General features: G+C 59.6%; 1 protein-coding gene across 3 annotated transcripts; it reads left to right on the top strand.

Annotated features, from left to right (window-relative positions):
• The first annotated feature begins 1,145 nt into the window (after positions 1-1,145).
• On the top strand, positions 1,146-27,872 carry TRAF2 (TNF receptor associated factor 2). 3 transcript variants are annotated; one of them, XM_081803981.1, is made up of 11 exons: positions 1,146-1,199; positions 9,190-9,399; positions 10,013-10,091; positions 10,344-10,442; positions 15,166-15,327; positions 16,321-16,395; positions 18,179-18,253; positions 20,156-20,503; positions 20,991-21,168; positions 22,291-22,439; positions 23,029-27,872. In XM_081803981.1, exons 2-11 carry the CDS (start codon positions 9,212-9,214, stop codon positions 23,245-23,247), a joined length of 1,572 nt encoding a protein of 523 aa, XP_081660107.1. In that variant the 5' UTR covers positions 1,146-1,199; positions 9,190-9,211; the 3' UTR covers positions 23,248-27,872. The 3 variants fall into 3 exon arrangements, with proteins under 3 accessions (XP_081660107.1, XP_081660108.1, XP_081660109.1); XM_081803982.1 differs by lacking the exon at positions 1,146-1,199 and adding an exon at positions 2,044-2,173; XM_081803983.1 differs by lacking the exon at positions 1,146-1,199 and adding an exon at positions 2,205-3,875.
• The last annotated feature ends 20 nt before the right edge of the window (positions 27,873-27,892 follow it).

Consider the following 27,892-nt stretch of genomic DNA (forward strand, 5'->3'; position numbering starts at 1 on the left):
TAGGCAGAGGGAGAGGGAGAAGCAGACTGCCCACCAAGCAGAGAGGCAGGGAGCCCCATGCGGGGCTCGATCCCAGGACCCCGGGAGCACGACCCAAGCTGCACGCAGTGGCTCCAGCACTGAGCTCCCCAGACGCCCCTGTTCATGGGTTTGCCCCATCCCACAACCGTTCCCGTTGCTAGATGACCCCCTCGGAGTAGGCTGCTGGATGGGGCTGTGTGACGGGGTAAAGAATCCCACCTTTCTGAGTCCTCGTTTCTTTTTTTCCGAAATACAGTGAGCACTTGCCACCTGTGAACACTAGTATGAGACGAGACAAGATGCTCTTTGTCGGATACTTAGCGGAACCCGTGTTCAGTGAGAAATAGTCTCCTCTGGTAGGTGGAGAAACAGACTGGCCTCGGGTCACACACACAGAGGCAGAGATGGGGTCAGCAGCACTCCGCGCTCTTTCCCTGTCAAGACCACTGCCTTGTTTCTAGATGTTTGCGCGTGCCACATTTTCATGTGTCTGGAGGCCCTAAGTTGTGCGTTTTTAGCTTTGTTTGGTGGAAAAATTCACCCAACAAATAACCCACCATTTAAACCATGTTAAAAGGTACAATTCAGTGGCATTGGTACATTCATAATGTTGGGCAACCATCGCCACCGTCTAGTTCTAGAACATTTCACTACCCGACAGGGGACCTGCTATCCTTCCTGCTCTTTAAGTGAGCAGGGGTTTTTTGTACTTCTCAGAATTGTAACCCAAACTGGGGCCCTGCTCTGAGCCGGGCTCCGGGGAGGGGAAGGCGCTGCCGCGGGGCCCATGGCCCAGGCTCCCAGGAGGTGAGGCGCACAAAAGGGCTTCCCGCAGGAGGCTCGCTCCCCGCCGCAAGGGGACCCCAGCGGCCCGCGCGGCGCGGACGCCGCGGTGACCCCGCCGGGGCTCAACTTAAGTACCCACGTCGCGGCGGCTCCGACCAATCGGCGCCCGCTGCGGCCTCCGGCGCGCTCCTGATAGGGTCTGGCGACAGTCCGTCGGGAGGGCGGGCCGAAGCGGCGGGCGGGGAGAGATCTGGCCAATCGGCGCCCGCTACGGCTCGCTGGGCGTTTCCGGTAGGCCCCCGCGCCAGTCAGTCAGGCGGGCTCGGGGGGCGGGTCCGCAGCGGCGGCGGCGGCTGGGCGGGCGCGCAGTTCCGGGCGCGCGGCGACCGTTGGTGAGTGGAGCTGCGGGGGTCGGGGGTCGGGGGTCGGGGGTCGGTTGGGGGCGCCGGCGGAGGTGGGGGTGGCGGCGGCGGCGGCGGGGGCCGGGGCGGCGGGCGCGCGTGGCGCCGGGGCGGCGGGGCCCGCGGACAGGGTCGCCGCCCCGCGGGCCTGAGGGGATTTCTCGGAGTTGGGCCGCCCGGAAACCGAAAGTCGGAGCGGGGCCGGCGCAGGAAAGTTCGCGAGCGCCCGCGGGCGTCCACGGCGGCTCCGGCCGGGGGAGGGTCCCGGCCCGGGTCAGCGCGCCGCACGTTCCCCCGCTCCCGGCGCAGCTGCCGGGAAGCCGCTGGCGGGCCTGTGCGCCCCGTGTCCGGCGCCCTGACCCCAGCCCGCCGCGGGGCTGCTGACCTGTTGTGGGGGGCCGGGCCCTGCGCTTGCGGGTCGCGCCGGCTCGCCCCGGCTCCCCGCCCTCGCCCCTCTCTGCCCGCCACCTGCTGCGGGGCCGGGAGGCTCTTCTGGGTCAGTTGCATTGCGCTTGACCCTTGAACGTCCGGGGGTTGGGCGCCAAGCCGTGCGGAGGGGAAAGGCAGCCCGCAGCCCGTACTTCTTTTTCGGGTAGAGTGCTTCACGGACCTTCGTGTCTTTGGCCGCGGCCACTCCCCGCTGGGTTGCTCTGACTGTAGTTCACCTGCCGCAGCAGCGAGCACCACCTGTGACTTTTGACTCCTTAGCAGCTGAACTGACAGCCCACGGGGGAGCAGGGAGAGGCCGTTAACCCGTATTTTGTACGTCGTGTGTGTTGTGCATCCTACTCCTCCCGTAAGTCAGCTAGAGGAAGGAAAACGGTATCAAGAAAACCAGAAGGGACAGAGGTACCTTTACAGCACTGAGCTGTTAAAAATGTGTGTGTCCGAGCCAAATGCCTGTGGTTCAAGCATCCCCTGCACCGTTACGGTGCCTGTCCCAGCCCCGGGGCCTCCCGACGCCTGTGAGTACAGGTGGGGTGTCCCGTGTGTCTGCAGGAGCTGGGTGAGAGTCCCAAGGTGGGTGGTGAGGACGTGCAGATGGCCTTCGGCACTGGGGTACAGACTCTGCAGTGGGGCGACTCAGAACTGCCTGTTCAGGGGTCCGTGGCAGTGGAGAGCCCAGGACAGCGGTGTGCGGGAGAGCAGACGTCCTACCTGGAACCTGGCAGTGTGGGAGGGCCGTGGTGTCTGTCCACTCAGTGGCGGGGTTTAGGTGGAAGTCTCAACCAACCTCACATCGTTGCTAGTATGATTTACATGCACAGTATTCACTAATGCTTGAATCTGAAACAAAACGCTAAGAGTTGCTTAGCTTCAAGCCGTTTGCAAGCCACAGAGGCCCTCAGTGCTTCTATGGTGGCTTTTCCACACATCTGGGCGGCCCCTCTCCCTGGGTGCCCGGTTCTCAGAATAAAGCCCAGCTCCCCGAAGCCGTAGCTCCCAAAGGCATGCACTGGGACGTTGGGCACATTGGGCCTCTGTGCAGGTCCTTTTTTTTTTTGTAATATTTATTTGAGAGAGAGTGAGGGCACTTGAGCAGGGGTGGAGTGGGGCAGAGGGAGGGAGAATCTCCAGCAGGGGACACGGAGCCTGACACAGGGCTCGATGGATCCCGAGATGATGACCTGAGCCAAAACCAAGAATCAGACACCTAACCGACCACGCCCCCGGGCGCCCCTGTGCTGGTACTTTTGCTTGCAGGTGCCTCCTGACATGCGCAGTCTGCGCCATGTATCCTTCCAGTGCTCTGCGGCGTCGCAGACCTCTGTGTCCTGTGGCCGCAGTGTGCTGTGTGGTCCCAGCCCGTTACCTGCCTCAGTGTCCTCAGCACCGCGCCTAGTGGAGGGCAGGAGCCTGTAAAGACGTGCAGCGGCTGTGTGTGCCCCTCGCTGCTGCACGCCTTGCTGGCTCCCTTGGGGGCTCCAAGGGCAGGGGGCCTTCAGCTGGGGCTTCTCTCTCTATTGAGTGGTTTTTAAACTTCCCCCGGGGAAATAAATGTAAACGTCGTTTCTTTGGGGACCTAAAGGAGCAGGTTGCCGCAGTGGTTATAATTTGGGGACTAGAGCACAGGACTTACAGTGGTCACTTGTTCTGGGAGAAAGCATTGTCTCCGGGAAGATGAAGGCCTTTTCACTTTGTGTTTGGAGAATCAGATCTGGGTCCTTCTCTGGCAGTGGGAAATGCCAGCCTGCCCACCCTCCCACCAGCGTGGTCAGCTCACTGGCGTGTGGATGTCCACGGCAGGACATCATGAACATGTGGAGAGGCAAAGGCAAGAAGGTCCAGAGAAGAAAATCCAGAGAAATTACCCCCGGACTGCACACATGATGCCAGGAATGGGGTGCACATCTTCGTTGTGTTCTGGAGTCCAGGCCTGTGCTTTGCTGTGCCATTCTCCATGCACTGGGCCTGCTCCTTCATGGGGATGGGTGAGGGCCCCTCTCTAAGGGGCCTGGCCCTTGCGTCCACAGGGAAGACATGTCACTGTCCCACCACAGCCTCCCACCCCTGCACAGAGGGTCTGAGCCTCGGAGGAGGGTGCAAGAGGCAGACTCCGGAAGCTGTCCAGGGTCTGAGCAGGAACGGGCTTGAGGCCACTTTCCTGGCAGGGCCCCGGGGGCAAGTGGAGCAGGTGGTCTTGTGACCCGGTTGTGGTTTAGGAAGGTGAGTACTCAGCAGGGATGGGGCTAGGAGGTAGAATAGGGGGGTACCTCAGAAGGGACAGCTTGTACAGGTTCCAGAATCGGGGTGCCCCATCTGAAATGGTGTGGAGGAAAGGCTAGATTAATGGGTGTGTAGGAGTCCATGGAGGAGCCTGGGAAGCCTGGGGTGGCAAGCGCCCATGCACAGGCCTGGGTCCCTCCTCCTGCCCTCCTAGGCCCTACCTCCTGGTGCTTAGCTTATTATCCAGAGGAGACAGGCCTGCACAGTACAGTCTCATGACCGCTGAGAAGGAAGGCCTTGTCGAGAAGCCACGACCTCTTGGACAGGCAGGGTGGCGGGCAGACCCACTGGGAAGCCTTGGGATGTGAGGGTAGAGTAACTGAGTCCCAGCCAAAGGCCCCTGTGGCTGCCGGGAGGGCCCCGAGAGGCTGCGGCTGTGTATCAGGTCGCGGTGGACGGCGGCCAGGGCCCAGCAGTCGCAGTGCGGTCAGATTCCGGGTGTTTGTGGAGGGCGGAGCTGTTCAAGGTGAGTGGATGAGTGAGAGTGGTCTCTGAGAGTGTGGCTGGAGCAGCCGATGGGCTGCCAGCTCTCGGGGCAGGGGGAAGTGCGGGCACTGACAGAGGTCAGGGAGAGGGGCGGGGGGGGCAGGGCGGTCACTTGGGTCAGGCGGAAGAAGGGACAGAGTTGCTGCATCATGACTGACGGATCACCCTGTCCCTGTTGAGAGCCCCAGTTTTGAATCATAGACACTCAGTATCAGCGTGTAGATCGTGTGAAGACATGTGAGCCAGCAGTTCGGACTAGAGACGCTCCCCCAGAGTATCTGCTCACGATGGAAACAGTTGTTGGGCGTGAAGTTGGTACCAGGCTACTATTTGGCATTATGCTGAGCTTGGAAAAAGATGAACTGAAGTATAAAATTGTAATTTTAAAGTGGATTTCTAGTCCTGTGGCGGGGGGGGGGGGGTTGTCTTGTGCTCCCAGCTGCATGTTGGTTGGCCTTCTCGAATATTGCTTCAGTGGGCTTGTTAGGCAGGTGTGTTGGAACTGGGTGGAACCAGGTAAAATCGGACATGGCATCCCAGTATTGGACAAAACAGAACTGGCTGTCAGTGAGGACATGAATTTGGGAAGTTGAGTCCCTGGCGTTTGGGGTATCACAGGCTGAGGGTTGAACCCCTGTGCCTGCTGGCGGCTTGGTGATGCCCACCCCGGCAGCCAGGTGCTCCCATGTCTCATTTGATGTTAGTTTGGGGACTTACACCACTACCCCATCTCATGCCCCAGGCTGGGGACGGTGGTGCCAGCTGCCCTGTGGCCTCCAGCTCAGCCAGTGGTTCCTCGCAGGGACGCCCCTTTCCCTGGGTCCTCGTGCTTCGCACCGACGCAGGACCTGGGCTTGTCAAGGGGCTGGATGCCCCCACTCTAACCCTAACCCTTCCATGTCAGAACTGGTTTTCAGGTTGCTCTGCCATTTCTAATGTCATGAGACAGGGTTATTTTGGATAAACATGCATGGGTGTACCATAATTAGGGATTTAAAGGCCTTTTTTGACTCTTTGGGAATAGAAATTCCATCTTTTTTTTTTTTTGAAGTTGAGGCATACATCCAGCAAAATGTGCAAATCCTAAGAATACAGCTAGATGCACTTTTGTCTACGTATACGGTCATTTCCAGCACCCCAAAAGGCCCCCTCCTGCCTCTTGCAAGCATTGACCCCCTGAATGGAAAATGGCTGTGTTTCTCTACTCACGGTACGTCTGACACCAAATATGTGGTTCCTGGGACCCTCTCCTTGGGTTCAGTGATTTCTAGAGTGTCTCACAGAACTCCAGCAAACACCAATTCCATGAAACAGCCCGATGGCAGAGATGCACAGGGCAAGGTGTGGGACAGGGACGCGGAGCTTCCATGCCCTCCAGCACACCCTCCTTTCGGCACTGTGGAGCTCTCTGAGCCTCATTCTTCAGGAGGTTATGGGGGCTCCGTCATGAAAGCGTGGTTGATTAAATTATTGGTCATTGGTGATTAGGTCAATCTCCAGTCCCACCCCCCTCCCTGGCCGTGGGGGGCAGATGTGGAAGGGGCTTATGAAAAACAGGCTCCCCTGTCCCCGTGGCTCGGGAAGTCCCAGGGGTTTTAGGAGCTTTGTTCCAGGAACAGGGAAGAAGAGCGAGTCTCCAGTGTGTCACAGCCCCATGCCGCCAAAGGGGATTGCTTCCCAGCTTCTATTATCACAGGCTAGTTTTGTCTGTCCTCAAACTTCAGATAACTGGAACCATTCTGGACATACTGTTTTCTGTCTGGTAGAAATGCCGTTTTAACAAAACACAAATCTCTTGGTTGTACGAAGTTCATGCATTTGTGTCTGAAGCTTGATTTTGGGGAATGAATATGAAATCCAGGACAGGCTGAATGGGAATGCTTGTTCACACGTTCCCACGAATCATTGCAAATGTTTATAACCAACTTACCCACGAGAGGATCTGGAAGCTTGACAGGACCAGTAGGGCGTTTTGGTTCTAGGTTGGGGTGCTCATAACTCCTGACTCCTGTTCTCCTACATGCGGTAGCGGGCTGGCCCACCCGTGTCCTTGGCGTCTGGTGCTGCTGGCTGCGCCCGTCATCCAGGGAGGCCCCCAGGCCCCATGTAGTTTCGGACGGGTGGACATGTGCAGACCACCTAGAAGTTCAGAAGTTCAGGGCCAGAGACAGGGAAGTTTTCTCCTAGGCTTGGGGCAAGCACCACAACGCAGCAGCAGGACTTAGTGTTGATGGCCTTCAAAGTGTTACTTTTTTTTTTTTTAACTTTTTAAATTTATTTGACAGCACAAGCAGGGGGGGCGGCAGGCAGAGGGAGAGGGAGAAGCAGGCTCCCCCCTGAGTAGAGAGCCCGACATGGGACTCGATCCCAGGACCCTGGGCTCATGACCTGAGCTGAAGGCAGATGCTTAACGACTGAGCCGCCCAGATGTCCCTCAAAGTGTTACATTTTGGCACAACACTTTTGAGTCTTTATGATGTCTTTTCATTAGTTTTCAGAAGGTCAAATGTGTATGAATGAGATTTGAACAACACGTTTAAGGACGTAAGCTGGGAACTCGAAAGCACAGCATGGGCAGCGGTGGGACCTATGGGCCGGTGTGTGGTGTGGGGGGCTCCTTGGGCTCTCCAGGGCCACTTCCCCACATTCAGAACAGAAATACAGACCCCCACCGTCCGGCTGTCAGGTAGTTGTGACCGCTGAGTAGGTTGTGTTGGTGAGGTCATCGAGGCCTGGCTGTGTGTTGTGGCCTTTCACCTTTTTCATCCCTCGGAAACAGAGACCATTTGTGTGGTTCTTTTATATCTAAGGGGAGTACATGTTGATGGCTTAGTAAAATGAGTTCAGTCTGCCACAGGAGTGATCAGTTGGCCAAAAAGCTGGGCCTGGCTTCAAGTAGATGGAACATCGATGCCACAGAATAAAGCCTTGTCTCACAGATGCTGAGGGAAGCTGTTCGGTGAGGTTTTAAAATGAGAAAAGCATCCCCATAACCCTTGTACCCTGTCATGATGGTGTTTGCTTCTTATTTTACTTTATTTCCTTGTCCGTATAAAACATGACTAAATTTCGCGTCCTTTATATGTGATGCTCTTTTTTACTTAATGAATTGAGCATAAGATAGAGATCTAAAGAGTGTGCCTTTTTTTTTCTAGTATCATTTAAGGGTAAAAGTCTGTCTAATGTAGTTTATAGAGCAGTGATTTTCAAATCATTGATGGTTCGTGAAATCAATTTAGTAGCGTGACCAGAAAAAAGACAGAATGTGCAGAATGCCTGAGAGTGAGCAGACTTTCACGGGTCCTTTGTTCTAGTCAGTACGTGTGTGTAGCACGAACATGGCCTTGAAAAATGTGGGCTGAGGGCGTCCTCCCTCCTCGGTTGCCCTGGCCAGCACTGTTAGCGCATCCGTGAGCTCTCCAACTTTTGGGTTAATTTTTCCACCAAAGGCTTTATTAAGTGGCACTTTCTGGGGCTTACATGTCTGTGTCATGAGGGCTCGAAAGAATGAAATCCCCCAGTTGTCAGAGGGACAGATGGATGGTCCAGGGGCCCAGACACACCCACACGTGCTGACAGTGTGTGGACCAGCGAGTGGGACTCGTGCCGTCCTGCTGAGTGGCCGTGGGCACGACCCTCCGTCTGTCCGGTGGTTGGAGGAGTAATTGCAGGTTATAAGAATATAACCTGTGTGCTCTGGCACGCCAGCCCAAGCAGGGCCTCACAGATTACAAATCCAGAGCCTTGATTGAAAGTGGCTTTGCCCAGTAGATAGGAAACAGGGACACACTGTCGCTGCTTTCTGCGGCTCAGGACACGGAAGAGCGCCTTACAGACATAGGAAAGAGGCACATCATTTCAGAATGTCCTGGTTTGGAAGTTGGTGTGCTCCCCATGCACATCCAGGAGAAGACCCAGGGATGTGTTTCCCGGGGCATTTGGGGAAGGAAGCTCTTCGGAGCATTTGCAAAGGGGCCAGGGTGGCTCTGAGTTAATAGTGCTTCCTGTTCAGGGGCTGTTGGGTGCTTGTCCTTTTTTAAGGGTTAGCAGGTACGGTTGCTTTTGAGATGCTGTACATTGAACAGTGTGTTCCATTCCAGGTCTCAGAACGCTGTGGAAGCCTCTCCCCCATCCAGCTGTGCGTCCTGGTTACCTTGCCTCCGGGGCCTTGCCAAGGCCTGGAGGATAGCAGAGGGCAGCTCTCAAGTGAGAGGGACCCTGGTGACGGTGGCCGGGGAGCAGAGCAGTGGTGCCAAGCGGGCTACGTGCTTCCTCTCAGGGGTGACATTGGAGAGGCCGATGTGTAGGGTGGCCACCTCCTGGCTACTGCCTCAGACCGAGCACAGCTGGTCAGAATTTCCTGCCGGCTGATTTGTAGGAAGCTTGGGCTAGACAGGAAGGCACAAGGATCAAGGACTGCGGATGGCCAGTGTTGGTGGGAAGGTGGCATCCTCCGATGCCGGCACACGCTGTGTCCATGGTAGGCTGGGTGACCTTGAGAACAGCCGGTTGGTCTAGAGGCTTTGGGAAGGTGTGCTCGTGCAACCCCTGGCTAAGCCTTGGCTTCCACGCGTGTCGTGGGAACTCGGATTAGATTGTCTCCAAGTTCTCCAGAGCACTAAAATCTTGCTTCTCAGATTCTTGACCACCGTTAGCTTGACAACCCAGACAGCTCACCGCCGGGCAAGGGCTGTTTTCCCTAGAGGAGGACCCTGGAGTTGAGGCACCTCTTAGGACTCTCCAGGACGTGCTCTGTGTTCTTCCTTAGGCCGTGGCGGTTTGCGGCTCTCATGGCTGCAGCCAGCGTGACCCCTCCGGGCTCCCTAGACTTGTTGCAGCCTGGCTTCTCGAAGACCCTCCTGGGGACCAAGCCGGAGGACAAGTACCTGTGCTCGGCCTGCAGGAACGTCCTGCGCAGGCCTTTCCAAGCACAGTGTGGCCACCGCTACTGCTCCTACTGTCTGACCAGCATCCTGAGGTACTGCGCGCGGGTGGAAGGCAGTGGGGCTCGCCTCGGGGCTCTGCTGTCCAGGGAGGCGGCTCCAGGCACGCACGCGTCCGCAGGGGCTGTGCTCCAGGTGGTGCTCCCTGATGGCAGAGGTTCGCTGCAAACAAGAGCGTGAAGTTAGTAACGGAAGAGGATGGGTTGGACGTGGGGGGCTGAAATAAACACATTACAGTCCGTGCCCGGCTGTTCCTAGTTTGTCACGTGGGCCCAAGACCATTTGCATTGGATGTGCTACTCCAGATGATGAACACGTTCTCAAGAGCCCGCAGCCTCTAGTCTGAGGGCGGGGCCCTGTGGCACATGGAGGGCCGGGGTGGGCGCAGGGAGCCAGCAGCTCCTTCCTGGGGACCTGGCCCCGAGTGGTGGGCCATCAGAGAGCACCTCTGTTCACAGTGGAAGGGATCGTCATGATTAGAGGGTTTGGATCATATCCCTCATTTTAAAGGTTTTCACCGTGGTACGTCGATGCGTGCTCCCGAGTGATGCGGTGTCGGTCCGGAAGGCGCAGAACTCGGGTGGAGAGTTGCACACAGCGTTCTTTGCAGCGGGTTTGATGGTGGGCCTTTCCCCCTTTCCTCACTAGCTCCGGGCCTCAGAACTGCGCTGCCTGTGTTCACGAGGGCATATATGAAGAAGGCATTTCCATTTTGGAAAGTGGTTCGGTAAGTGAAAAGTCTTCAAGCAAAAAATGTCACAGTGAACGGAAAATGTTTCTTTTAACAACACCGATGGCTGTGTGGAGCTTGAGCACTAGGATGCGCCCCTCCCTGCCACGGTCATGCCGAGAGCTTGGAGCGCTGGGAGAGAGCGTCTTGGTCCTGGGCCTCAGTCTGGAAGACTTGCAGCACTGGTGGCCGGGCAGGGTGGCGGGCAGCTGGGAGGAGGCGGCCTAACCCTAGGAATGCTTTCCTCAGGCTTTCCCAGACAACGCTGCACGCAGGGAGGTGGAGAGCCTGCCGGCCGTCTGTCCCAGCGACGGTTGCACCTGGAAGGGGACTCTTAAAGAGTATGAGGTAGGGGCCCCCTGCGCTGGCACGGCCTCCCGAGCCTGAACCCCACCCCCAAAATGATCACACGGAGTGTCCACGAGCCCGCCAGGGAGCGCCTAGCTGCTCCCCATAGGTGTGCGCAGACTTAGGGGGATCGTGCCTCAGAAGGGGGAGTTACCTCGCTGGGCCCAGTTTGCTGCTCGGCAGAGTGCCGTGGCGGGGGGCAGACCCCGTGCTCGCTCTGAGGGCGCTGCTGCAGCATCCCCGGAATGTGCAGGAAAGGAGCTTCTTTGCTCGGTGGGATCTTTCCGTGTGTTTTCAGACAAGGGCTTTCTCATTTTGAATTGTACAGACGTTGGAAATTGCGGAAGTAAGCTGCACGTTTGGTCTGTGGTCACAGAAAGTCACCTGGCCAGCGACAGGGCAGGGGCCGGTGTGCCCATGTTGCCGAGGCGTGTCAGCCTTGCGGGGGGGGGCTTCTGCATGATTGGCAGCTAGAGGCCAGGCCTACAGCGGGCGGCCTCCATAGCTCACGCATTTGGCCATCCCCTCTTCTTAACTAGCACACCTCAGACGGTTATGGCATACAAACGTCCTGGTAGCCAGGTGTCCACCAGCAGATGAAGAGACAAACCAGATGTGGTCTGTCCACACACCACGGAATAGTATTCAGCCATAAAAAGGAAGGAAGGAAGGAAGTCCAGACATGTGGGTGGACTTTGAGGCCACTGTGCTCAGTGAAGTGAGCCCGTCCTCGAGGACACGTCCTGTGGGAGTGCACTCCTGTGAGGGCCAGCGAGGCAGGAAGGGGCAGGGTGGCTGCCCGGGCGGGAGGGTGGGAGTGGTGCAGAGTAGCAGGTTGGCCTCTCACAGTGGACAGCCCTGTTGGTGAGGCTGGAGGGGCTGTTGGTATGGAACCCTGGCTCTCCTAAGCTCAGGCACGCTCCTGCCCCAACCCCGGGATAGCCCCTGCCATGAGGTAGGCGCTGGGCACTGAGTCGTGATAGTGGCGGAGGGCCCGTCGGGGCTGGGAGTGGGACCTGAGCTCCTAGCAGCCTTCTCCCTTCCTGCTCCCAGCCTGTGTGCCGAACTTCCCTCGTTCTCTTGACCAACCAGACTTCTGGTCTTCAGGCTGTAAGCTGTGTTTCCAGAGGAGCAGCTTGGCCGTGTCTAGGGAGGAGCCTCTGGTGGGGTAGGCTAGGAGAGGCACTTTCTTTCCAGTGGGCACCTGAGGCCTAGAAGTGAAGCACCTTTGGGCTCCCCACGCCCTTTCTGATGCCTTCCTAGGAGTGAGACCCAGAGGCCCCTGGGCTGCAGACATGCAGGTGGGAGGTTCTGCTTTGCAGCTGTTACAGCTGTTGCTGCCTGGGGCTGTCCAGAGAGTAGGCCTTGGGTTTGGGGTCTCTCCTGGGAGGGTGGAGAGCCCCAGCAGGCTCTGGGGGTTGGGTGGGTGTAGGAGACCATGTGGGGCACAGGGAGTAGGCACGGGGAGCTGTGCTGCCTTCTGCAGGGACCCAGAGACCCCCCTGGGGACAGGCGGGATAACCCCCACCTTCCACCCTGGGAGACTGGTTTCTGCTGCCCCCAGGCCCGTGGTGCGGGCAGGCGGTGGCTGCATGGGCCTCCAGCTGAGGGCCAGGGACCGCAGCCAGCCTGTCGGCTCGGCCATGGCCCTGCAGGCATGCAGGCTGGAAAGTCCCTGGCTGGCCCGGAGAGCCCCGGAAAGTCCCTGAGAGGGTGGGTTTGGTCATGTGGGAGGGCGGGCGCTGCTCTGGGACACTAGGCCTGCCCTTTGGTAAAACCTCTCCCTGGCTGTGAACGTCACGGGCTTGGGCGAGACCAAGGCCTCCGAGCACGCCCACCCTCCACTCCGAGCCAACACGGCTGCCCTTTGCGGTGCTCGAGCTCCTGGTGGCCTTGTGAAATGCTGTGCTGTGGCTGAGCTGTTTGGAAAGTCCTGGTTAGCCTTTGAGTGTGATTTTCCTTTGCGACAATGTCTAGTATTTTCTAAGAATGCAGTGACTTAGAACTCCAGGTCAGGTCAAAGACATTTGTGGAGCGCCTGCCAAGTGCTGAAGGTGCCCCAGGGCACGGCCCCCGGCTGCTGCTCTGGGACCGGGCCTAGAGCCTGTGGCTGGCGGCAGAGCGGGGGGAGGCTCTCCAGAGAAGGGCCCGGAGGGGAGACCTAGGTGCCCGGAGGCCGCAGTTGAAAGGCAAGGCCGAGCCAGGCATGCTCGGTCATCCCACACGTCCCAGTGAGTTCAGAGTCAGCACAGCTCTGTGCGCGGGGACACTTGGTGTGAATTCTGGTTGAATAAATACTGATTTCTCCAAAGTGTGTGCTTCTCTTGGAGCCGACGCGAGCGTGGTCCCTCTGAGCCCGTGAGGAGGTGCTGTGTGTCTGCTCAGAGGCGGCCCTGGGGTGACAGGCGTGCGGGTCTCCGATGTCAGACACGCCGCCGGGGGGGCGGTCACAGAGCGCTGTGCACCCTTGCCCGCTCTGTGCTGCTTTGGGCGCCCCCACGTCGCTCCTGCGAGTGTTTTATCGTGCGTTAAACAGCAGTCTTAATTAAACCCAGCACCTTAACTGTGGGTGCTGGATCTTTTCCATTTTGTGAGCTGTGATCATTTCTGAGACTCCTCCTTGGTTCACTGTGACTGTTCATCACGTACTCGGTGTGGCCCAGGCGCGGCCTACCGTTGGGTCATGGTGAGCTGTGCGGTCCCTCTGCCACAGCCCCTGGGGGTTCCGGGAGGTTATGCTCTGCTGCAGTGCAGGCGGATTGTGGGGGGCCATGCCGTGTCGGCAGGGAGCCCAGCAGACTGCAGTAACAGTGTGGGGGTGCTCCTCTGCTGGGCCACAGTGTCCGGGGCGTCGTGCGGCGACGGCCTGCCTGGTGTGCGTCCTTCCGACAGCGGACCTCGCGTGGCAGCCTGTGGGGTGCTCTGCGGGGCTGCCGTGGGGTCCCCGGGGAGGCTTGCTGGGAGTGTGGCATTTGGTCTGGGGTGTGAGCCCGTGGGAGGTCGGAGGGCAGGGGTGCCTGCTCTGGGAGCTCGTGGTGTGGGGTCCCGTGAGGAGGTGTGGGCCCCACCTGCCATGACTCCGCGGTCTGCACGCGGGAAGACTGGCGGGAAGGGCGCCGCACGTGCGCTGCGTCTCTGGAGTTCACCCGTTGCTTCTGCTCCCTCTGGAAGTGCTGGGCTTTGGCACCAACAGCCAAGCCTGTGGCACGGGATGGAGACACGGCCAGCGTGTCCCCCGCTCGGGAACAGCACGTCTGAGGCCCTCCCTGCTCCTCTCAAGTGTGCCACGACCAGGCTCTCCGGGGGAGCCCTGAAGACCCGGTCCCTCAGGAGGGCATCGCGGCCCGGCTGCCCCCGCCCAGACCTCTGTGGAGGTGCTGAGCCCACGGTGAGGGCCTCCTCCTGCTCTGGGCCAGTCCAGAACTTCTCTCACAGTGACCTCCCCCTCCTTCTGCAGCAGGCTCCACGTCGTCCCCAGTGTGCCCTAGCGTGTCCTGCCTAAAACTTAACATGGTGCCGAGTGAGGTCAGCCCGGCACAGAAGGACCAATCCCGTGTGTGAGTGGAAACTCCCAGGAGGCCGGAGGAGTCGGCCCCACAGATGCGGGGGTGGGAGGTGGGGCGGGGGGACAGGGTTTAACAGGACAGAGTCCAGTGTGGGAAGATGACCGTGTTCTGGGGACGGACGGGGGGGATGGTGCACAGCAGTGTGAACGCACGGACGCCCTTAAAAGCAGTGAAAATGGTAAAGTTTGTCGTGTATGTTTTACCACAATAAAAAACACTTAACAGCAGACAAACCTTGAGCTCCCTGTCCTCCACCCTGCGCCCCTTTGCAGTTCCCCTTCCTGGCAAACTTGCCACGGGCCTGCAGGCTGTGTTGGGCTGTGGGCTCCGGGTCCTTCCTGCTGCCCTTCCCCATCTTTTCTTCCACCACCTTCCCCTCGTTTGCCGCTGAGCCCCCTCCCACAGCGTCCTCCTCACGCTCAGGAAAGCCACCAGCCGGGGTTCGGCTGGGTTCCCACTTCCACCCGCATGTGGTTCTGTGGCTCCAGAAGGGGCAGCGCATGCCCGCCCTCCTCCCTGCACCTTCGTCCTCGGTGCTGTCAGCTGGAGGGCCCTGGGCTGGGCCCTGCCTCCCTAGGTCACCACACCCTCCCTGGCCACGCCACCGGTGTGGGCCGTCAGCGAGGGTGTTGGCACAAGTAGGTGGGCTCCCAGTCTGGCTGCTGTGGCCTGTCCTCCCAGCACACAGACTCTTGTCACCCCTGGGCCTTTTGTCCACTTAGAAGCGGCCCTGCTCTAGGCCCTCCGCCTGGGGCCTGGGCTCTGTCGCCCCTTGGAGTGCCCTCCCTCTGCTCTTGCCTCTCCGTACCCCACGCTGTCCCTGCCCTCTGCGGCCCCCTCACTGTCTGGACAGTGGTCCTATTGTCCCTGAATGTCACTCTGGAGCATCCCCAGGGAGGGATGTTTTGGGGTGTCACGTGGGTGGGGTGCAGCCAGCTCGAATTGAGCCCTACCCGTCTCTGACCCGGAGCACAGGTATTGCAGTGAATGAGATTCTTGGCACGTGGAGCGGCACCCCTCATCTGGCACTCTGGGGTTGGTGCAGGGTCCCAGTGGCCCTCAGCGGGGCGGCCATCTCTGCGCACGCGGAGCCCAGGGGTGGCAGCCTGCAGGCTCCCCTGTGCGCTTTGTCGACACTTTGCTCCCTTTGTTGCCAGAGCTGCCATGAAGGACACTGCCCGTTCATGCTGACCGAGTGCCCAGCGTGCAAAGGCCTGGTTCGCCTGGGGGAGAAGGAGCGCCACTCGGAGCACGAGTGCCCGGAGAGAAGCCTCAGCTGCAGGCACTGCCGGGCGCCCTGCTGCTGGGCGGACATGAAGGTGAGGGCGCCCGGTCGTGCTCCCAGCCTGGCCCTGTGGGCTGGCACCGCGGCACGGAGCTGACTGCTGCCGTCGCGGCTGGTTTGGTGTTTTCGCTGCATGCCTCCGGCCCTTTCCTCGCAGCCACTTGCGTAGAAGGTTCTGGGTGGGGAACTGCGTTGGGTATGAAGGCAAAGCTGAGTTGTCATTTTAGAAAAATGTGCACACACAGAGTAGCGCGCGTACATGCCACCCTCGCTTGCGCGTGTCCGTGTCAGCACTCACCGGGCTGCTTCGGGCTCCGCACGCCTAGTGCGTGGGTCCCAGGCTTTGTGTCGTTCTCTCTGAAAACCCTTGAGACCGTTTCTGGGCATGTTTGTTCCTAGAGAGCCGTATGTGTTACTGTTACTTCTGAGGCGACTCCCTGCTGTCCCTGACTCACTCGCTGCACACGTTTGTTGACGTCTGTGAGCATCTGTCCCCACGCTGCCTCTCGATGACGTGTCTGCAGGGTCTCTTTATGTTTAATGGTGCTCCGCGGGTGTCTTTCTTTTCCTTTGCTGCTATTCATTGAAGAAGCTGGGCTGCACGGTTGGCCGATGGCGTCCCCAAGGAGCCAGTGCTGCGTTCCTCAGTCCCCTCGTCCGTGAGCCGTTCGGTGCAGAGGCCTGCTGAGGGCCAGGGTGCATCGGGGCGCCAGGGTGTCGCCCGGAGGCGTTCCATCCCCTCGCAGGGCCGTGGTCCGTCCCGCCAGCCTTGCTCCTCGGGGCCAGAGTGGCCCGGTTTCAGTTAGGGTGACCTGCAGCAGTGTTCTCCCCGAGTCACCGCTGCTGGCTCGTCCTTCTCGTGTTGCCCTGGAGCTGCCAGGTGAAGAGGCGGTTCTCTGATGCCTCCGAGCGCCTCCTGCAGGACCCACCCCATTGGAGGTCCCAGGGGAACTGCTGCCCCAGAACGAGGCCGTGAGACGGCACGGTGACCTCGCCACACACCCCGGCCCCTGACCGTGTCTTTCAGGCACACCACGAGGTCTGCCCCAAGTTCCCCTTGACTTGCGATGGCTGCGGCAAGAAGAAGATCTCACGGGAGAAAGTAAGTTGTTTGCTGGCGCCTGCGGGGACAGGTGGGTGGGGGCGGTGGCGGGGGGGCGGGGAGGAGCTCGTGCCCGTGGTGCGGGGCTCCGACCCGGTGCCCGAAGGAGAAGCGACGGCTTGTGGCGAGAGGGTTGGGTCACCTGTGCGTCGCTTTTTTGCGACACTCCGGGAGGTGGAAATGACCCAGCCTGAAGTCACACACGCCTGAGACCCCGGCCCAGAGCCTGCCCACGCACTGCCTTTCATCCAGAACACTTTGGTGGTGGCAGTGGGACTCTGTGCTCCTTTTTTTCTTAATTTTGTTTGGGAGAGAGTGTGAGCCCACGAGCAGATGGGGTGAGGGACGGGGAGAGGGACAAGCAGACTGCACGCCGAGCGGGGAGCCCGAGGTGGGGCTCGATCTCACGACCCTGAGATCATGACCTGAGCTGAAACCAAGAGTCATCGAGACCCCAGGCGCCCTCACGTTCCATTTTAAGAGAAACCGCGTCGTGGCTCGTACTGGTAGTTGTGGTTATGATTTCTGCCTGGCGTCCGGGTTTGTAGCTCCTCTTGCTGCAGGGCATCGTGGTCCTGCTAATCTCAGCCTGGGGGCTTGTAGGTGCTGTGTCCCTGCCAGACGCAGCCCCACCGCTGCCCACGCCAGTCCTTGATCGTGGGCTGGTGGCCTGTCTCTGGCTCCTTCTGCTCTTGCGGAACGTGCGGTCGGGCTGCTGCGTCTGGCGGTCCTGGGAGGCAGTCTCTCGGTGGTAAGCTGGCTGCCCTTCGTCTCTCTGCTTTCGAGTCTCTGAAAATTGCCCTTTCGGAGCAAATTGTCTTGTAGTTTTGTAAAACGGTTGTGTGGATCCAGGGTGAAAACCAGGGACAGTGTGCTGGCAGGTCAGAGTGCTGGTCCCTGCCCCACCAGCAGGTGTGGTGACACCCTTGGGGGCTCGCCATGTGATGACGGAGAAAGACTGTCCCAGGAGGTTCAGTTTGCGTCTCAAATCATGAATCCATTGGGGCTTTTTGCTTAGGGCTCACCTGTGTTTCTCTTATTGGGGCCCGGGGACCACTGGGGACTCCTGCCCATTTCTTGCAGTGGGGAGAGAATCTTAGTCCTTCTTTTCTCTGTTTTCGGAACTCTAGGTGTTGGGTAGCTTGCGTCACAGTCCCTTGTCCTTTTACTTAGTTTAATGTTTTGTCTGTGTTTCCATTTGGCGTTAGTAGCTCTGATTGTCGTTCCAGGGCCCTGGTGCATGGAGGCAGAGGGACCTCTCTTAAGTGGTCCCGTGGCTGCCCCTTGCCCTCGCCCCCTTCGGAGAGCCGTCATCCACCTTTGTCTGCTGGCAGGAGGGGCTGCTGGGTCAGCGCCCAGCGCATGTGTAGTTTCTCTCTTTCTGGGTTCTGCGTCTCTTCTGTGGGGCTCTGTGTGGTCGTGTGCCAGCGCCACGCTGGGTCAGTGGTGGGTGTCCGACCCCTGGTCAGGCCGGCCCCTCCTTGCTCCCAAGGCCCTGGGGCCTCGGACACCACGTGTCTTAGGAGCTGTGGCAGAGAGTCCGGGGCGCAGAGGCCCGAGCACGGGACAGGGTGTCTGCAGGTGTTCTGAGACATTGGCCCACAGTGTGAGGCCCTCGGCCTGCACCCACCTCCCTTTGTCGACAGCTGCGCGTGCGTGTGTGTGTGCGTGCTTGTGCACCTTTGGCTCTGGAACGGGCTTGTCAGGTTTCGTCAGCGGGAGACTAAAGCGTGCACAGGTGGGGAAGAGAAAGTAAAGGCACTTAGAGCGTCTGTCCTTCTAGTTCCAGGACCACGTCAGGGCGTGCGGCAAGTGCCGAGTCCCGTGCAGGTTCCACGTCGTCGGCTGCCCCGAGATGGTGAGTCCCACCGGCCATGGGTCCGCTGGGGCTGGTCCTCGTGGGAGCTCCCTGTTTCCTGAGAGGGGGGCCCACAGAAGCGTGCCGTGCACCCTCTTCCTGAATGCAGTCCTTGCTCGGCCTCCAGCCTGGCCTCCTGGTTTCCCTCCCACTTCCCCTGCTGCTTCCTCGGCCCACAGGGGTCCCCGCCTCAGTCCGGGCTCTGCTCCGCCCACCCGTCCTCCTGGTGCTCCCATGGGGCCCCGCCTCTGACCACCTCTCTCCGCTGAAAGTGCCCAGTGCCTTGTACCTCCCTGATACCTAGTGGGCGTCTCAGGCCTCAGCTGCACACCGGGCCCCCCTCTACCCAGTCCTCCCACCTGCCCGAAATGAGCACCTCATGTTGCCCGGCTGTTCCAGCCAAAGCCCAGCAGGCACTGTGGGCCCTCCCCTTGTCTCCGGTACCGTGTCCAGTCCACCCAGAGATCCATGCTGCTGCAGACGGGGCCGGATCCCACCTGCCTCCCCTGCCTCCGTGGCCTGTGTGGCCCTGACCGCCCTGACCTCATCTCGGGGCTGGTCACCGGCCCGGCTGTCCTTGCGCACGCTGACCTGTTCCCACCTCAGGACCTTGACCTGTGGGCTTCTGTACAGCTCGTCCAGGCCTCTGTCCATGTGGCCTCTACCCTTCTTTCCCGACTCTGTTCTGTGCCCTGGGGGGTGGGAGTGTGCAGCCCCCTGGCTCTTTGAGCCCTGGGGCACGGCTGGCGCCCCGCCGCTTGCAAACACCCTGGCAGCACTTCGATGGCGGTAATCCCGGCGGAGCTGTCACCTGGTCTCAGGTGCTGTCCACAGGGATGGCTCCTTCCACCTTTGCGCCTCTGTGTTTGGGCCCGGGCTGCGGCAGCCGCGGCCTTTCAGCGGTCAGTGTCCGACGCGTCCCGAGGGTGGTTCCACATGAGGCCTGACGTTGACTCTGACCTCGGGCCCCCAGCCCCACATTACGCGCACACTGCCCCCACGCCCACCCCCTGGACTGGCAAGGGGCCTCGTCCCAGCACCGCTGGGGAGCTGCTCTCTGGGCACTGTGCCTCGTGGGGTTTGTTTGTTTCTGTTTTTGATATTTTGAAACTAACATTTTTATTTCTATTTTTTAAATTATTTATTTGTTTATTTGAGAGAGAGAGAGAGAAAACAGTGTGCGGGCATGGGTCAGTGGCGAGGGGCAGAGGGAGAGACTCTCAAGCAGACTCCAAGCTGAGCACAGAGCCCGACGCAGGACTCGATCTCATGACCCTAAGATCTTGACCTGAGCCGAAACCAAGAGTCAGACCTTGACCACTTGAGCCACCCAGACACCCCTGAGAGTGTGTAACATTTTAAAATTTGGGGGCACCTGGGTGGCTCAGTCGGTTAAGCGTCTGCCTTCGGCTCAGGTCATGATCCCAGGGTCCTGGGATCGCGTTCCGCATCGGGCTCCCTGCTGCGCAGGGAGCCTGCTTCTCCCTCTCCCTCTGCCTCTGTGCTCTCCATCCCTCCCTCCCTCCCTCCCTCTCTCCGTGTCTCTCTTTTAAACAAATAAATAAAATCTTAAAAAAACTTATTTTTATTTGTTGTGAAGTTTTAGAAGAAACTTGGCTACAAAGTCAGAATTGTATGATAAAGAATATTTGAAGAAGGTTAGCTTTAGGGGAGGGTGGTCTCCCCCACCCTCCTTGGGCAACTTTTAAATGTTCTTCCCTGTCATTTCAAATACAACCAGAGAAGTCACTAGGAAGGCTTGTATGTTTGGAAGATACTGACTCCAGGTAGTGACGGGACATGCCGGCAAGTGAATGACAGGGAGGTGTCACAGCCCTGACCCGCCTTGCAGCAGGTCCGCAGGGCCCTGGGTCAGGCTGAGCCCCCGTCTCCTGTCTGCAGGTGGAGAGTGAGAAGCAGCAGCAGCACGAGGCCCATTGGCTCCGAGAGCACTTGGCCATGCTGCTGGGCAGCCTCCTGGAGGCCAAGCACCTCTCAGGAGCAGGTGGCCCCTTCCTGGGCCAGAGCGAGGTGGGGGGCTGGGAAGCCAGCACGCTGCACCCCGAGCTGGAGCTCTCCAAGGCCGCGGAGCTGCGGCAGCGGTGTGAGGCCCTGGAGAGGAAGACGGCCACCTTTGAGAACATCGTCTGCGTCCTGAACCGGGAGGTGGAGAGGGTGGCCATGACCGCTGAGGCCTGCGGCCGGCAGCACCGGCTGGACCAGGACAGGATCGAGGCCCTGAGTAACAAGGTCTGGGCCTGGGGCACACAGGTCCCAGGGCATCACGGGGCCTCAGAGCTGGGATTTTAAGGACGGCACCTTGATTTCTAGCACAGAGCCCCTTTCTGAGCCCTGCTCACTGACTGCCTGATGCGGGGGTCCTAGTGGTCGCTCCGAGGTAGCCTGTTCTCTCTGGCCTGTGGGGGGACGGGCCTCACGATTGAGGTGGGCTCTGTGAGTGTATGGCCTGCACGGAGCTCTTGAACCCCGGCCATAGGTGGGGTTGGGAGTCTTGTGGGGATGGAGCCTACTCGAGGCCTGCGGAGCCCAGGGAAGCCTCGGGGGCACTGGAAGATGCCGTCCTGCCCGAAACTGGTGGGAAGATGGGCGTGGGGGCACTTTGATGAGCACCTGCGAAATGCAAGGTGGCTCAGAAGCGCACTGGGTGGAGGCTCACGGCCCCTCCCACCGGCACCCAGGAGGCGCGCACCCTCACGGGGCTCCCTGTGCCCCGCAGGTGCAGCAGTTGGAGAGGAGCATCGGTCTGAAGGACCTGGCGATGGCCGAGCTGGAGCAGAAGGTCCACGAGATGCAGGCGACCACCTTCGACGGCGTGTTCGTCTGGAAGATCTCCGACTTCGCCAGGAAGCGTCAGGAAGCCGTGGCTGGCCGCACGCCCGCCATCTTCTCCCCAGGTGCTGTTTGGGATGTGCCCTCGGAGCTGCGGTTGTCTGACATGCTCATGCCCCCCAGGCTGGAGCCCCTGTCAGTACTAGCGGCTGCCACGCCTCCCTGACGGGGGAGGAGTCCCCACGCCCGCTGCCTCTCCGCTGGGTCTTCAGGGACGGAACCGCAAGCGGGGACCCGGAGTAGAGTCCTATGCAATGCCTTGGCCGCGGTCGCCCTGCAGCCCTTCCTGGGGGGGCCCTAGCTGCGCGGCCGCCTTGCCCCTGCCCGGGCCTCCCCCTGGTGGAGAGTGCCGCGTGTGCCCTTGGTGAGGCTACTGCCATGGTGCGTCCAGGGCGTGGGCTGAGAGGGTGTAGGTCCCTGTCCTGCTGCAGGTTACGGGGCAGGAAGGGGAGTGCGGCCCGTAGGCAGAGCTGCTGTGTGATCTTGCCGTGTCTCCTGGGGCGGTCGTGGACGGAGCCCACGCTCCGGCTTCCTGGGTGGGGAGCAGCCGTCTGTTCGGGGCACCGTCCTCTCTGCCCTGGACTCGAGCAGATGCCTCCTTGCTAGTACGTTCTCCTAGGAGCGGGGGCATCCCTGCTGATGGGAACTTGTTCTGAGTTTAGCTCTGACAAAACCTGACTGAGAAGGGGGTGCAGGCCGGGGCTCAGGCGTGCGCCCCAGCTGGAGCCCCCCCGCTGGAGCAGGGCCGTGTCCGGGGAGCTGAGGGACAGTGGCTCCTGGGGGCTCGAGCAGGAAGGCAGGGAGGTCTGCCCCTAGGCATGGCCTGGCTCTCACCGGGTCTCCCTGCACCCTGCTGGGTGTTGGCAGAGTGTCACCTCTAGCTTGTCCCGGGTCGTCACCCACTGTTGCCCCTCCAGGCCGGGCTCAGGTCTGACCACAGCCCGAGCCACCCCCGAGCTTCATGGCTGGTTCGCGTGTGGCCGCTTCGGGCTTGCACTCAGGGTTCTTAGGAGGGCTTTCCCTGATGAATTATTTTTCCTTCGGGGCCCTTGTCTTCACTAGGAACTAAGTCTGCATGCTTGGAGAAAAAGTATGTGCCCCCAAACCTGGGCGTTCTCTCTGTGTTTGTGTTTCTTGGGGGAGCCCTCGGCGTGGGTTCACCAGCGCCCTCCCCCCCCCCCCCGCAGCCTTCTACACGAGCAGGTACGGCTACAAGATGTGTTTGCGCATCTACCTGAACGGAGACGGCACCGGGCGCGGGACACACCTGTCTCTCTTCTTTGTGGTGATGAAGGGCCCCAATGACGCCCTCCTGCGGTGGCCCTTCAACCAAAAGGTGCGTGAGGCTGTCCCAGCGGCTGTCCCGGGGGCCCCGTGGGGCGGGGAGCTTGTCAGGACGGGCCCTTGGGCTGCCGATGCGTCTGTCCCTGCAGTGGAGCTCGGGCACCGCCCAGTCGACTCCTTGGCCTCACGGCTCCTCGGGGCCAGCGGTTAAAGATGCCGCCTCGGGGTCAGTTCCCAAGGAAGGGGTGCGGCTGGGGAGCCCGCGCGTGCAGGTGTTACGGGACACAGAACCGGAACCTGCCCTTGGTGGAGGGCTTGAAGGTGCCAGCGCCATCGTCCTTGCCCTCCACCACGCTGGGCCGGCTCTGTGGGCTTCTGGTGGACGTGGCGGCACAGGGTGCTGTTCCTTCGGGAGGGCAGTGGGGGCCCTGCGAGCTCTTTGGCACAAGAACCTCCGTCACGTGAACGTGAGCAAGCGAGGCACCAAGCGGTGCAGCTCCGTAGTGTTAACTGCAGCCTCAGACCCCAGGGACTGATGGACGGAAAGTGCCGGAATGGGCACCGATCACCTGGACAGGGAGCTGGAGCTGGGCGGGGCCGTGACTCAGAGTGCTGTCCCTCCCCGGCCGCTCTCCCTCCAGGTGACCTTAATGCTGCTTGACCAGAACAACCGGGAACACGTGATTGATGCCTTTAGACCCGACGTGACCTCATCCTCTTTCCAGAGGCCAGTCAGTGACATGAACATCGCCAGCGGCTGCCCTCTCTTCTGCCCCGTCTCCAAGATGGAGGCCAAGAATTCCTACGTGCGCGATGATGCCCTCTTCATCAAGGCCATTGTGGACCTGACGGGGCTCTAGCCGCCTCCCACCAGGGTCGGGGGTTGGGGGTCAGGAATAGCTGGGCCTGATGGCTTGGTGAGGAGCCACCACCCTGGGCCTGGGCCTCGCGGAGGGTGGGCACCTGCTGCGTTCATGTCCCGCTGGGAAGGGGCCGCCTCCTGGGAGAGGCCGCTCAGCCCAGGCCACGTGGGGTGGGCTGCAGGCCTGTTGGTACCTGCCGGTGGGCCGTCTGTGTAGGCGCTCGGGGCAAGGTGAGCAGAGGGGCAGGGTGAGCTGGTACCTTGGCCCGTCCTCTGGCCTGGACAGGAGGGACGTTCTCAGGCCTGGCCACTACTCTGAGGAGAGGCCCTGCTGTGCAGGCCCAGCCAGGCCACGGGCAGGGAGGGCGCTCTGTGTCCTCCGGACATCCTGTCGGCTGCCCCTGTGGTGAGTGTGGGGTGCACAGTGGGCCCTGCTGCGAGATGGGGTGGGTTAGCTGCCCCGTCGGGCTGTGGAGAAGTCGTTATTAAACTGTTAAATCTCGGGGAGAGTGGTGTCCATTTGCCTCTGGCCTTGGTGGCGGTGACCCTCATGGGGCCTCCTGGCTCTCTGCCCTCCCATGGCCCCCTCCCCACAAGTCACCAGGTCCCCGAGCAGTTACGGGGGTTCCCTGACGCTGCAGGCTCGCTCCTGCTATTCTTTTTTCTGGGCTGTTCTTTGCCAGCTAGCTCTTCCTCCCTCAGGCCTCCCCAGGGGCTGCCTCGAGAGCAGGTCCACGTGTGTCCCTGCCGTTCCCCGCAGGGACCTCTGGTGCTGGGAGGGTGGCCAGTAGATCCTTCTGCGTTTGCCTACCCTGAACCAGGACTTGTCCAGGCGCCAGGCATTTCCTCCCACTGGTGGCCGGTAGTTCTGGCACCCTGACCACAGGCCTGAACCTCCGTGAGACCTGGGTCGGGGCCTCAGCCCTGGGCGGTGCGGGAGGGACTGGGGCAGACTCGGGGGTCCTGGCCGGTGGCCGTCTGCACCACGCTGCTGGTGGCCCCTCGTTTGTTCTCAGAACTGCCTGGTTCCAGAGGGCCAGGCGGGGGGCTGCCCAGGCGTCTTTGTAGAGAACCCGCGACACGTTTGACTTCCCCTGACACCGTGACTCACTTCTCTGTGTCGAGAGTTGATGTGACAGAAAAGCACTGAGAAGAAAGAAACGAGCCTAGGACATGGGCTGTCGTGCTAAGAGAAACGCAGCAGAAAAGTGAAGCCCTTCCGGGCCCTTCCCTGCCAGCTCTCCAGAGCGCCATCCTCATGAGTTGCTTCTTTCCTGCGTTTCCACAAACGAGACCACAGAGTCTTCTCCAGCGGGAAACCTTGCGCTGAGCTGGTGCCAAATTGACCGCACCCGCTTGTCAGCCCTGCCTCCGAGCTGCAGGGCACAGACTGCCCGCGTCAGGCTCCTGACCTGGGAGCACAGGGGCCTGGTGGGCTGCAGAGTCCAGAGACTCGCCTGCCGCCCTTGTCCACCTGTCTCCTGGGTTGTCGGTCTTGTTTTCTTACTGTTGGCAAGACTGGTCCTTGGTTGTGTCTTTGAACTGTGGTAGCGTATGGGAACCTAAAACATAAATATGATGAGTTGGGTAGTATTTTCCTGTGGATTGTGCCGTTGACTAATTCAGGAAGTCCTAAGTCTCCCCAAGAAAATACTTCTGTGTTTTTTTCTGATGGTTTTAAAGCTTTATTTTCAACACATTGGGTTTTTACTTTTGGAATTTGTATATGATGCGTGTGTGTGTGTGCGTGCATTAGGTCAGTCGGGGTAAACCAAGTACATTAGTGAATTTACTTCCTTTTCCTGAAAACAGAGCAGTAAAATGAGAGGATTAGAAAGGTTTTTACCCATGGGGACAGAGGGGGGGGGGCGGGGAAGGCAAGGGCAGAAAGATGTAAACCCATTTTAGAAGGGGGAAGGTGGGTTGGGGGGTGGCCGGCGAGCTGAGGAGGGCCCCGGCGAGGCTGCCTGCCAGTCCTCCCTTGCTCTCCAGGGCAGCTTCATCCCCGCCGGCCCGCAGCGGGCCAGGGGTCTGGGTCCAGAGAACTTGCTGGAGAAGTCCTGCAGTGTAGAGGGGGACGGTCAGGCTCCAGAAGAAGCAGGTGGAAGTCTACAGCAGAGCCGAGAGCACCAGCCCCCCGCCCTTGCCGAGTGCTGCCTGCTATGGGGAGCCTCTCCCACCGGGAGGCTGGGGTCCCCTCAGCACGGGGTCTACAGGCAGACCCTGTGAGAGGTCTGTTCCAGTCCCTTGTCGGCTCCCAGAAGGCAGCAGGCCCCGCCACTGGCAAGCACGGCCCGCGCTCCATCCCCATGGCTCCCTGTTCTGGACGCACACCCGCGTGCCATCGTGCAGCATGGCCTTCACGCCCGGCTTGAGCGGGAGGTTTCAGGACTCCTTTTCTTTGAGGGCTGGACGAGACTCCAGTTACAGACAGGCCACATTTATGGATTTGTCCACGAACGGACTTACAGGCTGTCCCCACATCGTCACGGGCCGTGCTGCTGGGAGAGGCGTGTGCGGTTTGTGTGTGGCCTGGTTCCCTCACCCTTGGGACGGTGCCCGCCAGGGGAGGCGATAGGCCGCGTGTTGGCATGTTTGAGGAGCTGCCAGGTTCATTTTCAGTGACAGCCGTGCCATCCGACGTTCTGCACAGTGTGATTTCCACTTAGGCCTTCATTTGACCTCCTGCTCCCTCTGCATGTTCCCCAGAATTTCGAGTCCATATTAGTTTTCAACACAAAAAGTACTTACTAAGGGGCACCTGGGGGGCTCAGTCGGTGAAGCGTCTGCTCAGGTCACGATCCCAGAGTCCTGGGATCGAGTGTCGCGCAGGGAGCCCGCTTCTCCCCTTCCTCCCCGCTCGTGCGCTCTCTCGCTATCTCTGTCGCTATTTTGTCTCTCTCTCTCAAATAAATAATAAAATCTTTTAAAAAAGTACTTATTAAAAACCATCAACAGCGCCACGGCACCAGGTCTGCTGCTTTGTGCCTGTCCCTGTGTCCCCGACTTGAGATGTCGGCTGCCGCGCTGTCCTGCAGGGCCTCTGCTTCACAAGTCCGCAGGTGTGTTTTTGTTTTGTGTTTGAGAGTGTGCGGTGGTGAGGGGCAGAGGGAGAGAATCTTGAGCAGACTCCATACCCAGCTGGAGCCCGGCGCGGGGCTCCATCTCACAACCCTGAGATCACGACCTGAGCCGAAATCCAGAGTTGGATGCCCAGCTGACTGAGCACCCCCCCAGGCGCCCCAATTCTACCCTTGGTTTAGATGTTGACTGGGTTTAGAATTCTGGGTCGATGTTATTCTCTCCCTGCGTTTGGAGGCCACAGCTGCAGTCTCGCCCGGGCCCATGGCGAGTGAGTCCGCTGCACTTTCTCTCTAATAGCGCTTTTAATTTGTTGTAGGAAAGTTGATTTATCATGTGTTTCGGGTGCAGCTCTGTACATCTCACCACATGTACAGATTGATGTGAGCACCACCCTGGTCTGAACACAGAACAGCTCCTTCATCTCTGCAGACGCTGCCCCGTTGTGCCCCCCCTCCCCCAGCCTGTGAGCCCACAGCCAGAGCCCCGTTCTCCGTCATTACTGTTTGTTCAGGGATGTTGTGATGGAATCGTACAGTGTGCAACCTTCTGAGACTGGTTCTTCCACTCAGCAGAATGCCTTGGAGATTGAAGATGTTCTGCAAACCAGAGATTCGTCCTTTCGTTTTGGACTGAGAAGCATTCAGCTGCTCAGATGGGCCAGTTTGTCTGAGTATACACCTGTTGAAGGGCATTTGGGTGATTTCCAGATTTTTGCAGTCATGCGTAGAGCTACTCTGAATGTTTGCATACACGCTGCTAGGGAGCACATTTCCGTTCTCCCTGAGGAGTGGCGTTGCTGGGTCACACAGTAAGTGTAGTTTAAGTTCATAAGAAACCGCCAACCATTTTCCAGAGTAGCTGCTATGGTCTGAATATGTGTGCCGCACCCCCACCCCCTGCCCAAGTCATGGGTTGAAACCTAACCCCGAGATGGAGGTGTTAGGTCACGGAGCCTTTGGGAGGGGAATAATAGGTCACAGGGTGGGGCCTCAGGAGAGGGTCCCCAGAGAGCTGCCTTGCCCCTCCCGCTGTGTGGGGACATAGCGAGCAGTCTGCAGCCCAGAGGGCCCCATGCGGGTACCCTGGTCTCGGCCTTGGGCCTGCACAACTGTGAGAAATAGATGTGTGTTGCTGATAAGCCACCCAGTCTTGTGGCGTCTCGTTCCGCGGCCCAAGCTGACAGACCGCCAGCTGCACCCTCTGTGTTCCCAGCGGTGCAGGTAGGGTTCCCGTGCTCCACACCCCGTCTTAGCCCTTGTTACAAAGGTGTGCACTGGTATTCTGTTTTAGTTTGCGTCCCCCTAACGTCTAAGATGAGCATCTTCTCTGGAGACGTGTCTGCTTGTTGTTTTTGCCCATTTTTCAGTTGGGTTTGTTGTTTGCTTACTGTTGAGTTTCGAGAGTTTGCATGTTCTAGGGACAAGTTCTTTGTCTGGTATGTGACTTGTAAATGTTTTCTTCCAGTTTGTAGCTTATTTTTTCATCTGCTTAGCTGCTTTTTAGAATAAAATTTTAAGTTCTGGTAAAGTACTGCTTACCGACTTTTTGTGACGCGGATT

Source organism: Leptonychotes weddellii, chromosome 14 (assembly GCF_054177405.1).
Source record: "Leptonychotes weddellii isolate Sample4059 chromosome 14, ASM5417740v2, whole genome shotgun sequence".
In the NCBI taxonomy this organism is placed as follows: Eukaryota; Metazoa; Chordata; class Mammalia; order Carnivora; family Phocidae; genus Leptonychotes; species Leptonychotes weddellii.